The sequence below is a fragment of the Trachemys scripta genome, chromosome 2, assembly GCF_013100865.1.
Source record: "Trachemys scripta elegans isolate TJP31775 chromosome 2, CAS_Tse_1.0, whole genome shotgun sequence".
NCBI lineage: Eukaryota > Metazoa > Chordata > Testudines > Emydidae > Trachemys > Trachemys scripta.
The window spans coordinates 63,448,644-63,461,853 of NC_048299.1; the positions used below are offsets into that span (position 1 = coordinate 63,448,644).

Below are 13,210 nucleotides of genomic sequence, written 5' to 3' on the forward strand. Positions count from 1 at the left end.
AAGACAAAGGAAGTTGGTCCATGCGGTTGTGGGATACTTTCGGGCAGAGTCCCAGAACCTGAGCTGGGGGGAGAACTGTGTCTGCACTGCAAAGAAATTGAATTTAAACCCTGGGTCCCAGCTTGACTCAGGCTTGAACACTTCAGTCCCATGGGGTCCTAGCAACTTAGGTCCAAGCCAGAATCAGAGAGTTGTGTGTAGACAGAAGGGAGTTGGGATCAACCCTGAGTCTGGGCTTAAATTGCAGCCTACACCTGCCTTGGGAGACTTTTCCAATTTTCAGTAGTCTCACTGGCTTCAGATTTTATTTTCAAATATTCCCACTGAGTTCAGAATCATCTTTAAATAAAACTGACCCCCACCTCAGCAAGATGAATTAAGCTTGCCTTTCTAAGTGCCTCTGGAACCCAGATATCTGCTCAGAGACCTCCCTCCAAAGGAGCAACACTTGATACATCAGGCCATCAAGGTTAAGACTGAGGAGTATTCATGCTCCATTGAAGACATAGAAAAAGGAGGGGGGAAAAAACCTCACATTTAGTGACATGCAATATGCTGTGCTTGCCTTGAAATATTAGGTCCACTAAGATATACCTGCGAATAGCTGCAGCTTGCATACCTTTTAATTAGCAGATTTGGAAGACAGACCATCTGTTGCTTTAAGTCATACATAAGAAAGCAAGCCCTGTGATGTGAAACACAATTAAGGAAAGATATCTTTTCAAGTTACAGCTTCAAGCATTAGATCCCTCTCGCGTAAAACATCACAAGGAATTTAGCAGTCAAGGTCTGTTTTTAAACATACAAATACCTGAAATGGAAATACTTTTTTCCTTTTAGTGTGGACTTCATGTATACATCAGACACAGAGTAGGATTCTAATGGAGAGAGACAGATAGTGCCCTTCTGCCTGATACAGAGTGAATTTGTCTCACATGGTGGGGCCTGTGAAAGGAAGGCATGGGTGTACTTGGTGTACTTAAAACAAGATCTAACATTATGCTGGTATATTTACCTCTCTTGTCTAAGTTCTCTTTGTGGCAGGGTCTGTTTTCTCATCCATTTCTGAAGTCCCTACCACATTTTGGATGCTACCAAAAAAACAGCTGTTCCTTTCAAGATTGTATTGGGAAAATAGTATATTTCCTCCATTGCTAAAAATGTTTGACCCCGTAAACATCAATGAGATTAAACACACAAGACTTGAGTGTTACACATTAACAATCCACTCAGATTATATACTTGGTGCAAACCTGCAAGAGGCTCTACTGTGCGTATACTCTGGTAATGCCCTCAACTACAGCCATACTAAACAGATGTTTTAAACTTCCTGAATGCAATGTACAATAGAGATTTACCTACTGTTCCCGTGTTATGGTTATTGTGTACTTCAAAAGAACATTAAAAAGTATGTTATTACTTGTTACTTTTATTGGTGTATGCTATAAAATGTACAATTCCCAGATGGGAATGAGAAAAAAAAAAAAAAAAAAAAAAACACCCAAGAATTTCCTACGGACGAGGAATAGCTCAGGGAAGCAGCACAATGCTATCTAGTGAAAGAGAAAATAAATGGCACTCATAAGGACTGGGCTATGCATTTCACCACAAAAAAAAAAATCTTCACAGCATAATTGTAAGGACAATTCATATCCAGAACAATTAACACTCACCAGATGGTGTTATTGGTAAGACTATCAAATAAACACAAAATACGTACTCTATGTAGATATCTTCCTTTTATACTTTTTGGGGGGGTTGATACTTTGTTTTTAGTCTCATTTTGTAAGTAGTTTCTTAGAGTTGCTATATAAAACCAACCAGAGATGTTAAGCTAAATGAAAGTTGCATTTATGAAAAGATAATTACCTTTCACAAAAAAAAAAAAAAAGGGGGGGGGGAGGGGTTTTGACAAAATCTATGATGTTGAGTCAAAGGCAAGGGCACAGTGTTTAGTTGCTTAAGACGGTGGCAGAGAACAAAGAATCCCAAAATTTGGAAAGTAGAGAACTCTCAGTTAACTTCAGGGGAATCACTTTTGATTACTGTAAAATTGCTCAGAAACATATGTTTTGTAACTTACTACTGATGAGAACTAGAGTAAATTACAAATTAGTGACCAGATTTTATCTTTTCAAGAGCAAAAAAGGCAACTCTCTTGCAACACACCAGAAGGCATGGAATGGTAAGTGTCAGCTCTGTCTCATGTTATCCATAATCCTATAAGGATCTCCACACAAGTTCTGAAGCAGGAAAGAGGGTAGTCTCTCAGCAATTCTCCCAATGAAGCCAACCCACTAATCTGTTCCAAGTTTTTTATTCATAATGAGGAGACACCCTCAACAGGTTTTATTAGTTGTCAGCCATAGTGTCATTTATAGGTCACCATGCAACAAAACATGTATTTTTACATTTTGGTTGTGGCCTGGGATCTTTTAAAAAGATATCCCATCTTAAAGAGCTCAAATGATGGAGAATCCACCATATACCTAGGTAAGTTGTTCCAAAAATTTGTTAACCTATTAAAAATGCACACACTACTAACCTAAGTTTGTCTAGCTTCAGCTCCCAACTATTGGCTCTCATTTCACCTTTTTCCATTGGATTAAAGAACTATCTACTCCCAGAAATCTCTTCCCCATGCAGGTAGTTGTAGATAGATCAAGTGAACCTCAACCTTCTTTTGAATAAAACAGACTGAACTTCTTAAGTCTCTGATTTATTGGCTTTGTTTTCCAGACCTCAAGTCATTCTTGCATCACAAAACCTTCCCAATTTTGATCATTGTTTTGGACATGCTAACATCAAGACTGGACACAGTATTTCAATTATATAGCCTCACTAATGCCAAATGCAGTGTAGTACCACCTCCATTCTCCTACTTGTTCTTCTCAGCTTACATTATCCATAGAGGTGTAAGCCCTCTTGGTCATAGCACACAATGGGAGCTTGTGTTCAGCTGTTTATCTATCATTATCCCCAAAACATTTTCACTGCTACTCTACTCAAGGATACTATCTCCCTCACTGTATGTGACCTCACACCCAGGTGCAGCACTGCACACATTCAATTAAGCCCTCCTGACCAAATGATCCAGAGTGGCTTCTACAGCTGACCTGTCCTCTTTGTTGTTTATCACTGCAAATGTTCATCTTCACATTTTAACAGCAATGATTGTTTTCTTCCAAATCTTGGATGCAATATTAAACAGCACTGGGCCAAGAACAGATCTCTAAGAGACCACACTAGAAACACTCCCATGTAGTCTGATAACCCAATACAATTACTTTGAGATCCATCAGTTTGTAATCCATGTAACATGGGCTATATTGAAAAGTTAGGACTATACAAAAAAAAAAAAATCGGAATGTTGTGTAATACTAAGACTAAATCATAAAGAACTTAAGTATATAATCTCAATGTAGCTAGTTCTATCTTTTATTCTCAATTAAAAACAATATCAAGTGTGACAAAACCTATTTTCCACACAACTATGTTGATTGCCATTATGTTACCATCTTTTTAATTCTTTAGTGTGTGTAAAAGCACTGACATTTGTATCAATCATTTATCAAATGGAGAAGTTGTGTCCCCATCGATTTATTCCTGAAACCACCTGAAGAGGGGGAAAATAGAAGTTACCATAGTTTTGGGTTCAGACAACCCTGGGCAACATTCGATAGGATTTCTTTTTCAGAGCCAATATTATTTGGAATTTGCCAGATCACCTTAGTGGACCTTAGTCAGTCTTTTAAGGGATCGGTGCACCATCTCTGAAGAGGCTCAACTTTGGTCTAAAAGCAAAGACTGTACTACGGTTTCAAACTAATTCATTAGACAAACTCTTTACCTTGATCTTTAGCTGCTGGTTTTAGCTACATTTGCTAAGCAACATCCAGTTACTACAAATCTGTGTAACAGTGTAATGTTGAACGTAGCACAAGTACTGCAACAAATGGTTGCTGGGAGAATACAGTGACATCTAGAAAGACAAAATTTAACATCTGTGTCAACAGCTGCAATACTGTAATTAGCATCTCCAGTAGAAGCCAACTCAAACAAAAAAAAATAAAAATTTATTGTTTAAGTTTTTCAAATACGAAACTCTAAAATCTACATAATTATTATAAAACATATTTCCTTACAAAATTCTTTGATTAACAATTTGTGTGATATAACATAAGGTTATTTTAATGTCAATATTTTCCCACAATTTTAAGATACAGGCATTGTTAAAATTTGCTCAGTAAAAAAGTGTAACCCACTGAGTAGTTAATGTAGCTTGTTATGTTCTTGGGTTTTTCTTTAAATTAGATCTAGGAATTTTAGAATTCTCTTAATTACTTTTTCCAATCAAACTGATAGTGATGCTCAGACTCCGGGTGCATAAACTGTAACTAATAAATGTAATCTCCATTGATTGGATTATTTGTAGAGAACCAGAAATATAACACCGGGTACAGACTTGAAGGGTTTCAATTGAGTTACAACTTGATGTCTTCTGTTCCACTGATTAAGAACACAATTTAAAAACTACCTTTTGGGCAAATTTCTAGTTCAACTTTTGAATTACGAGCTAAACTTGTCAGGCATTTAAGCTGTGTTTTAAGAGAAAACAAGTGCAACATGCAAACTGTACCTTAAACCCCAGAAGAAAATTCACACATTTACAAATTAAATCAAGGGTAATCTTTCCATACAAATTCCTTAAAAAACTTTAACATATTCTAGCATCAAATGAAAGGACATGCACAAAACCCAAGTAATGTAATACTGGAACTTTCTAGTCTATCATATCCTTAAAATGCTAGAAACAAAAAACAATCTAGGAACAGATAACATGCAAATATGAACAACTTCAACTTGAAGTAACTTTTTCCATAAGATTACATAATTGTACAGCACATCTTGCTATACTGAACAGTAACACCCCAAATCAATGGAATACAGGCACTTTAAGTCTTCAAGTGTCATTGGTTAAACACTTTTAAGCACTGCCCTACTTCTTCTAAAGTGATGCACCCTTTTCTCCTGTGAGGGGAGGGAAAGAAAAAAAATAGTTTTAATTCACTGAAAGGTAACAATATTGCTAGATATTACAATATAACGAAGTAATGTAAGTTACATAAAGCAGAAATATATTTTAAATTTTGCTCCTTCAAAATCCCATGTTCTAAAAATGCAGATTTTACATAAAACTTTTTAGTTCAGATAATAGAGTAGGAGTGTCTATTCTGCAAAAACAAGTAGAAACTGAAAAACTATTCAAAGATTCAGAAAGAGCCTTAAAAAATCCTAATGGAGAGTTTAATCAGAAGATGCCAGGGTGTGTTTACATAAAAACAGTGTGATCACAAGTTGTAATTAGCCCAAACACACAATTGTTTTGTTTTGCTTTAGGTCACAAAACAAAACAACCCTGAGTGTGATTGGAAACACTACGCCTTAGACCTGAGAGGTCTAAGCATAAGCCATCATTCTCCATTTCACAGCTGGAAGGGCTGCAGTAGCAACTCTTACTGATTTTGAATGTCAGAATACAATTATGACAGATCTGAAGAACATAATTTATAGAACCCAAGTCATTCTCTGGATGAGGGAATAAACTGCTGCTTGTTCAGTACCAACAGACCAAGGTTAATCTATTTCTCATTGAAGGAAAATGTTATGGAAAGATGTAATGTGGAAGAAAAGGCTAATGCCAATATTGCCAGTTTGAATTGCAGAGCAGTTTTTGTGCAGGTTTGTGATACTGCACTGTTAAATCTAATTCCCACAAATCAAGGCCATCAGTGGTTCCATAAAGGTTGTCTTGGGTACTGGTATTAAGATTCAAGACCTTCCAAATACCACTGCAATAGTTCTATCAAAGATCTCTACAGAAAAGCAAGCAAACAATCGCAGTAAGTGTCAGAGCCAGACACAGATATGGTCCAGAGCAGCCTACAGTTGCAAAAACTGAACAAGTCTATCAGCATTTGAGTTACTTGTCACCATAGTATTTAGTGGTGGAAGAAAAAGGACATATCAAATTTTTAAAGTTTGCTTTTACTCCATACCTTGAAATAGTCCTCTTGGGATACAAGAGTATTTCTCAGACGGTTCTCGGGATTAAACAGACAGGATACGACTGTCTGTATGCTTCGGTCCACAGACTTCTGAAATACATGTTTTCAGTAACATGCATCTACAACAATACTGATTTTATTAACTATCATGTCTATAAATCAGATGCTAAACTCTGAAGTGTAAACATTCAGGATTACTGGCAAGTGTCAATATTTATCAAGCACTTATTTGCTATAGTAGATTTGCTAGTTTATATGCACACTGTATCAATATATTACACAACAACAATTTTGTTCTTTCCCTCGGAGTTATATGAAGCGTCTCTTTTCTTTGTGAAAGGAAGTTACTAGGCTGGGGTTTTACAAAATTACCTGAAGGAGAGATTTCCGTTTACTTGTTTCCTCTAGTAACCTGGTCCACACCTGAAATGCCACTGACCAAACAAGTGTTCCATCTCCATATCGCAAGCCAGAATTTATTACTAACTGGTAATACGAGCAAGTGATGTCTACTGAATACCAAGTTAAATTTAAGTCCCAAATGTTAAGGATCTACAACCAGAAGGGGACATGATGCCCTTTCCTAAACTATGAGACTTCAACATGAAAGACAAGTGTGATACTCCCCAATGTTTTTTGTCTCCACAAATTGTCAGAAGCAAAATAAAATTAAAATTGTTAAATTGAAAAAACCAAGTTGTACCTTATTTCATGTGATTCCCACTGTAAGTCAAGCCATATGGCTAAACAAAGTTGCTTGCTGAATTAATGCTGATTTATATATTTGGCTATCATAATACCCAACCCAACAACCTCACACTGTCTGAGGAAGTATTTACCACCCCTTACTGAGGGGAAACTGAGGCACTGGGTAGCCTGTGACCTTGGACAAGTCTCTCAAAGTTTAAGACTATGCAGAAACTGAACCCAGGATCCCAGGACTGTGCCCTATCTACTACATCTTCCTTCCACCCCTTCTACACAAGTTCCTAGAAATAGGTTATACGGTGACATTTAAGAATATACATCTTCAGAGTGAACACTTGCCTTTTGTGGACTGTTTCCAGATGGTTGTGCAGGCTCTGGAACAGAACATTCTGCTTGGATAACCTCTGGCTCTACTTCACTGCAGTGGTAGTTTACAGGAGTATAAGCCTGTATAATTAAGTATTGGAGTTAAAGAATGAAAGTATAGATGCTACTCATCCCAAGGTGGATGGATGTGGGTCTACTGCAATTTGAATTGGAGCAGTTTGGAAGAACAGCAGCTGGGTCCCTGGTCCTCAACTACCACTAAGGCAGAGCAACTTTTTATTTTTTCTTAATTAAAGTGTTGACACTTTCAAAAATTGAAAAACATCAACCCAGGAGCATCTATTGCTCCTTCCAGATAAACTGAATGACCGGTTCACCGGGATACATTTCATGGTGTAATGCTGGAAGTTAGACCCAGCTCTCCCCCTCAAAAAGGGTTATTTTAATAGGGAATTTTATCTAATTTGGGTGGAGAGGAAGGGAAGAAAAGGTGTTCACAGCTGAAGCCAATAGACTGCAGAGACCAGGCCAAGAGCTGGAAGAGAGCACAGGTATATAGTATCTGATTGCCATCAGAAAGAATCTGGTATGGGAAGTTCTGGGGGATCCAAGGCACTAACAAACAGAGGCCCAAAAATCCTTGAGAGCCACTGAGCTTCCAGTAGTCTCCTGGTGAAAGATTCATGAGTACAATGCCATTCCATTAGAGAGAACAGGAGTACTTGTGGCACCTTAGAGACTAACAAATTTATTAGAGCATAAGCTTTCGTGGGCTACAACCCACTTCTTCGGATGCATATACCACATATACATATACAAGTGGGTTGTAGCCCACGAAAGCTTATGCTCTAATAAATTTGTTAGTCTCTAAGGTGCCACAAGTACTCCTGTTCTTTTTGAGGATACAGACTAACATGGCTGCTACCCTGAAACATTCCATTAGAGGTACTGCACAAAAGTAGTAATCACTTCATGGCTCAAATGGCTTATCAAGGCAAAAATGATGCGACAGTAACTCCTACCCTGTATGGACACCCAAATGGGAGATACTTACTGAATGGCTTTAGACTGAGTTCTTAAGTTATAACTAAGCATTACAAGAAACGTGCTGGTATCTGAAGCTTCAGCCAAGAAACACTGTTGTATTCAAGGAAGGGAGCTTGGCTGACTACTCATATGGCCAGCACACCCTTGTGACCACTGCCCCTCTAAGAAACCCCCTACACACAAATCTGTGATAAATTTACTTTCTAAAAACGTCTGTTCTCCCTACTTGTTTACATTGTGTCAGACTACTACAATTAATAGCTTTATTTTTCCTGTTCCAAACTATAAAATAGTTAATACATTGCAACAATGAAGCACTATACAATGAAGGTGTATGGTGCTTACTACATACATAACAGCAAAATGTCTCATTCAAAAAGCTGTGTTTCTTCTAGAAAGAAATTCTGCTGATCCATTCAACCCAATATAAGCACTATTATTCTGAAAGACAGCTCACCCTATAGCATCTGTCTCTAATGCATACTATCTGTCTGCCAGCCAGTAATTGGGATGGAACTAGAAGTTGCTTTTTAGGAGAATGTTTAGTAGCCTGTTAGAATGAATTCCTTTAAACATTAAATGTTATGTATTTTAAACTGGCTGGAAATTCAGGTGTATGGCCACTTCCAGACTGCTGTGAGTGGTGAGTGATAAGTCTGATTCTGCTTCTGGTGAGCTCCAGTAGATGGAAGACATTGTAATGGATCTACAGACTTTCCCTGCAAAGAATGTGTTGAGCACAGGGATTTCTCCCTCTATGTTAGATGTTAGAGTATGCTACCAAGAAAGCTTGGTACACATGATCTACCCCACCCACTCAAAAACAGGACAATACGAGTCTGTTCTTAATTATGACTTGAGCTGAGTAACTGTTCAACATGGGGATGGGTGGTGACATCTGCAATAGTTTGTGAAAGAGAAGTCCATCCCTGGGACTCAAAACATCAGAGTGGGAAAATGATGAACATTATTTCCAATCCCCCACCCATCCCTATAGGGGAACTGCGAGAAATGGCATTGAAGAGATACCATTCACAGAAAGAAAAACCAAGAAGTATAGCAACTTTGAGATAGACTAGGTCCACACTGGAATTAAGACATTCCAACTTGCCCATGCCAGCTGACTTTGGCTCACGGAACTCAAGCTAAGAGACTGTTTAATTGTGGTGTAGATGTTCAAGCTCAGACCCAAGCCCTCCGACCGCCAGGCTCCAGCCCAAGCCCCAGTACCTACAACTGCAATTAAACAGCCCCTCAGCCCAAGCCTCACAAGCTCAAGTCAGCTGGTACAGGCCAACCGCCAGTGTCTAATTCCACTGTACACATATCCTATCCTTATACTCAAGCAGCACAATTTCAAATCATGGCCAAATTATTCATTGCACTAAAATAATTATCCCTAAGGGGAAATCATGTCAGACCCTTCAACGGGAAAAAAAAAGTACATCTGGATTAAATGTGGACAGTGATTGGAGTTTTAGGTTTTATACAAGTAGAATAAAATTCTTACAAGTCTCTAAAAGGACAATAAGTGTAAGAATTACACGTTTTGTCACTTCTGCAAAGCCATGGAAAATTACCTTTCTTTGGGAGTTGGAGCTGATGGCTTCCAATCATTGTTGCCAGTCCATTCAATCTGGCAGAGATACTATAGTCTATCTTGCTTCAGTAGGGTTTGGAAGGAACAAGATTCAGCAATTTGTAGACACTTTCAGAAATACTACAAGCGTGTGCTTTATTATACATTATCAGAGAGCCTTTCAAAAAAATTCGATCAATAAGCAGCAGTAAAGCCCTCCTTGTACAGGTCTTGAAGAAAAAAGTTAAGGCTATCATTTTATCCCCTCTAATTTTCTATGAAAAGGAGTAGTTCAAATTATGTTATTTTAGAGCCTTATAACTCTCCCAGGGGCTTAATTGGGAGAATATGGAGGAAAAAAAAAAAAAAGAGATATGAAACTTGTTTTTGTTCTCCCAAGAAACTCTTCCTTAAGGGAGCTTCCATGCAAGTACGAAACCCTAAACCAAGACTTAACAATCAGCAATATCAGTCATGAGTACCACTGTCAGCATTTAATCCAGAGAGGTCTACTCTTTGCAGAGCAATTTTGCACCAATAAAAGTTTGATTTTGGTTACAAGTGTTAAGATAGCAGAGCACCACTCAGACAAGAAGGTTGAAGTTTAATGCACTAAGTTTTATCATCTTACCGGAGGTATAACATAATTCCTTTGCTCCCCAGGAGGCCACTGTGGTGGGACCTTAAAGATTTAATAAATAAGAATTATCCTTTATCTTGTCTTGTGCAAAGAACACTTACAATAACTGCAGTTCTTGGAGGTAAGTGTGTGAGTGACCACAATTGTGGTGCTCATGCACACTAATTCAAACCTTTTGACCCTCAGTATTGTCTCCTTGTGCATGCCCCATGAAGATATGTAGGGCAGTGCAGCCCTTACTGCTTCTCACTTCCCTCACTAATTCAGAATCCCGGCAGACATGAACTCCAAAAGCACAGGGATAGAGGGTAAGTGAGGGAGCTACACAGACTAGACATCTTGAACCACAGTAACTATAAGTAAGACTGCGAGTCTGTCACGGAGGTCATGGAAGTCAGAGTCCTTAACTTCCAGAGACCTGCATGAGTTCAGTCCACACCAGTCAGCTGCAAGGTCCCCACCACCACCAGTGGTGGCTGGAAATTGCAGGGTACCTCCAGGAGCTCCCAGCCACCATGGGCAGCCGGGATGCCCCAGGAGCTCCCAGCCACAGGTGGCAGAGGGACCCCAGCAGTCATGCAGATTTTTAGTAAAAGTCAGGATAGGTCACAAGCTTCCATGAATTTTTCCTTTATTTCCCATGACCTGTCCATGACTTTTCCTAAAAATATGCATGACAAAAACTTAACCTAACTATAAGGAACTCTGCTCTCAGTCTTTGTCCATGTGGATCAGAGTTCTAACAGGTTCCAAAGCAAGTGGGGGGAGGAGGTTTGAGGAGTTCTATTTATATCTAACTAAATACAGATTGCAAAACTGTTCTCCAAAATTTGGCATCTGACCTAGATGCCAAATGTAGGGTATATTTTGTAAAAATAGAAACGGATCTCCATGAGGCTATTCTGCAGATTTCCTGTACAGGAGTCTCTCTTAGGCAAGCTGAAGGGGTTTGTGTTAGCTAGTCAATAAAGAAAGGCTCTGAAGATAGGGTGTGCAATTTGGCTTCCCTATATTTGCACAGGGTTTGGAGAAGAAAACTGGGAGATTGAGGGCATGGTTTAAATTAAAGTCAGCACCTTGTAAGGAATTTAGGCTATGATCTCGGCACCACACTTCGGAATATCGTCTAAGAAGGATATACCATTAGTGCTTGAGTTTCACCAACACTTCTGGCTGAGATGATAGCTATCAGGAAGGCTGTTTTAATGGTGAAGTGGTAGAGTGCCTTGGATAAGGGAACAAATGACAGATCTATAAGGTCCATGAGAACTATGTTAAGGGCTTAACAGTTTCTTGACAAAGGAGTTGTAGGTACCCCCTTGCCTGTTGACATAATATAGGGGTGGCTAAACTGTGGCTCGTGGGCCATATGCGTCTCTTTTTACTCCTAAGGGTATTCTGTACCACTGCTCACTGCAAAAATTAACATTGTGTGCACAGAATTTCCTTTCCCCCACAGAAATGGGCTGAAGTGCTGCTAGCCACCACTAGGGGCCAGTTCACACACAGAAGACACTGCTGGGGAGAGGGAGAAGATGCTAGAGGGTTCCTCCTGGCAGCTGCAGTTCCCAGGATGCCCTGAGGGAAGGAGAGAGTGGCATGCAGGGAACTCCATGCAAACCTGGGACCAAGCATCAGGCTGTTTCTTCCTCTGGATCCCTGGGCTCTGGAGGGTGGGGAATGGCTGGACTAGGGAGACCATAGCTGGACTCTGGCAGGGGAGGGGGTGTGGGAATCTGGGCTGGGGGACCCTGTGGCTGGCCTCTGGGGGAGGGGTGCAGATATCTGAGCCGGGGGGGGGGGGGAGGCATCTGCCCTCTGGGTGGGGGAGAGAAGAGATTCTGAGTGTCTGACCTCCCAGCTGGGCTTGGGAAGGGAGGAGTGGGCAGAGAAACAGGAACTGGGGTGCCATAGGGGTTTCTTTAACGCTCTACTCCTAGGAGAGGAAGAGGGAGTGTGGGTGTGTCTGTATTATTACAGACATATTTGGCTTACAGGCATTTTTAAATAAATTACCAAAATAATTGAAAGTGTGTGATGAGGCAGCTTTACTTCGACAAATAAAATTTGCAGAATTTTAAAATATTGTGCACAGAATTTTTATTTTTTTGGCACAGAATACCTCCAGGTGTATCTTTTACAGTTAAAGTGTGGAGTTCCCCCTGCTGCCCTTCCCCATTCTCTACCTCCCAGACTGGGCGGGGGGGGGGGGGCAGCAGCTTGGGACCTCTGCCTTGCAGGTAGCAGCTTCTGCACAGCAGGGCGGGGTGTGTGTGTGTGTGTGGGGGGAAGTCTTGGGGCTTCCGCCCTGCAGGGCATACCTGCTGGGGCTCGGGACTCCAGCAGGAGCAGGGCTGAAGCCCCAAGCCCCAGCAGGCACCTGCTGGCTCTAAAACTTGTGAAGATTGTTGTATGCGGCTCAGAAATGGCCACCCCTGACATAATATATTGTTGAGCAGGTACTTGCATCAGGATCTGCATTGCGCTTTCTTTCAGAAATGGTAGGTAGGCTCTGCAAGGTAGCCAAATTACCAAGAGTGCTTTACAAAACAAGACTAAATCCTAAATTTTTGCTTGAGTGACTAGTGATGCTGGATGCCCCACCAATCATTGATCAGTTTTGACAACTTGATCAAAGTACTTTGTGGCACTCAGGAGAGCTATAGAGGCCTGCACCATTAAATTCAGCATTTTGACTAATAATCTTGATTAGATTAAGAGCCTTTACACAGAATTCTAGCCATCCTGTAGATAGCTTTGATTGCACCCACAGATCAGTGGCTTAGACACAGCTGAACTTCAAGACCTCTCAGGATGGGGATGCTCACTTCCTGGTATCAG

At 40.1% G+C, this 13,210-nt stretch overlaps 1 protein-coding gene across 3 annotated transcripts in view; it reads right to left on the minus strand.

The window, feature by feature from the left end:
- Positions 1–4,054: 4,054 nt before the first annotated feature.
- The window catches only part of DAZL (deleted in azoospermia like), a 36,433-nt gene continuing 27,277 nt past the window's right edge, over positions 4,055–13,210 (minus strand). The window contains exons 8-11 of one of the 3 annotated variants that reach the window (XM_034759381.1): positions 10,361–10,411; positions 7,116–7,223; positions 6,060–6,158; positions 4,055–5,031 (exon numbers count right to left, since the gene is read on the minus strand). In XM_034759381.1, the coding sequence (XP_034615272.1) occupies positions 4,978–5,031; positions 6,060–6,158; positions 7,116–7,223; positions 10,361–10,411 (312 nt within the window). In that variant the 3' untranslated portion in view covers positions 4,055–4,977. Of the gene's footprint in view, positions 5,032–6,058; positions 6,188–7,115; positions 7,224–10,360; positions 10,412–13,210 lie in introns of those variants that run through there. The other 2 variants (XM_034759382.1, XM_034759383.1) reach the window with 2 other exon arrangements.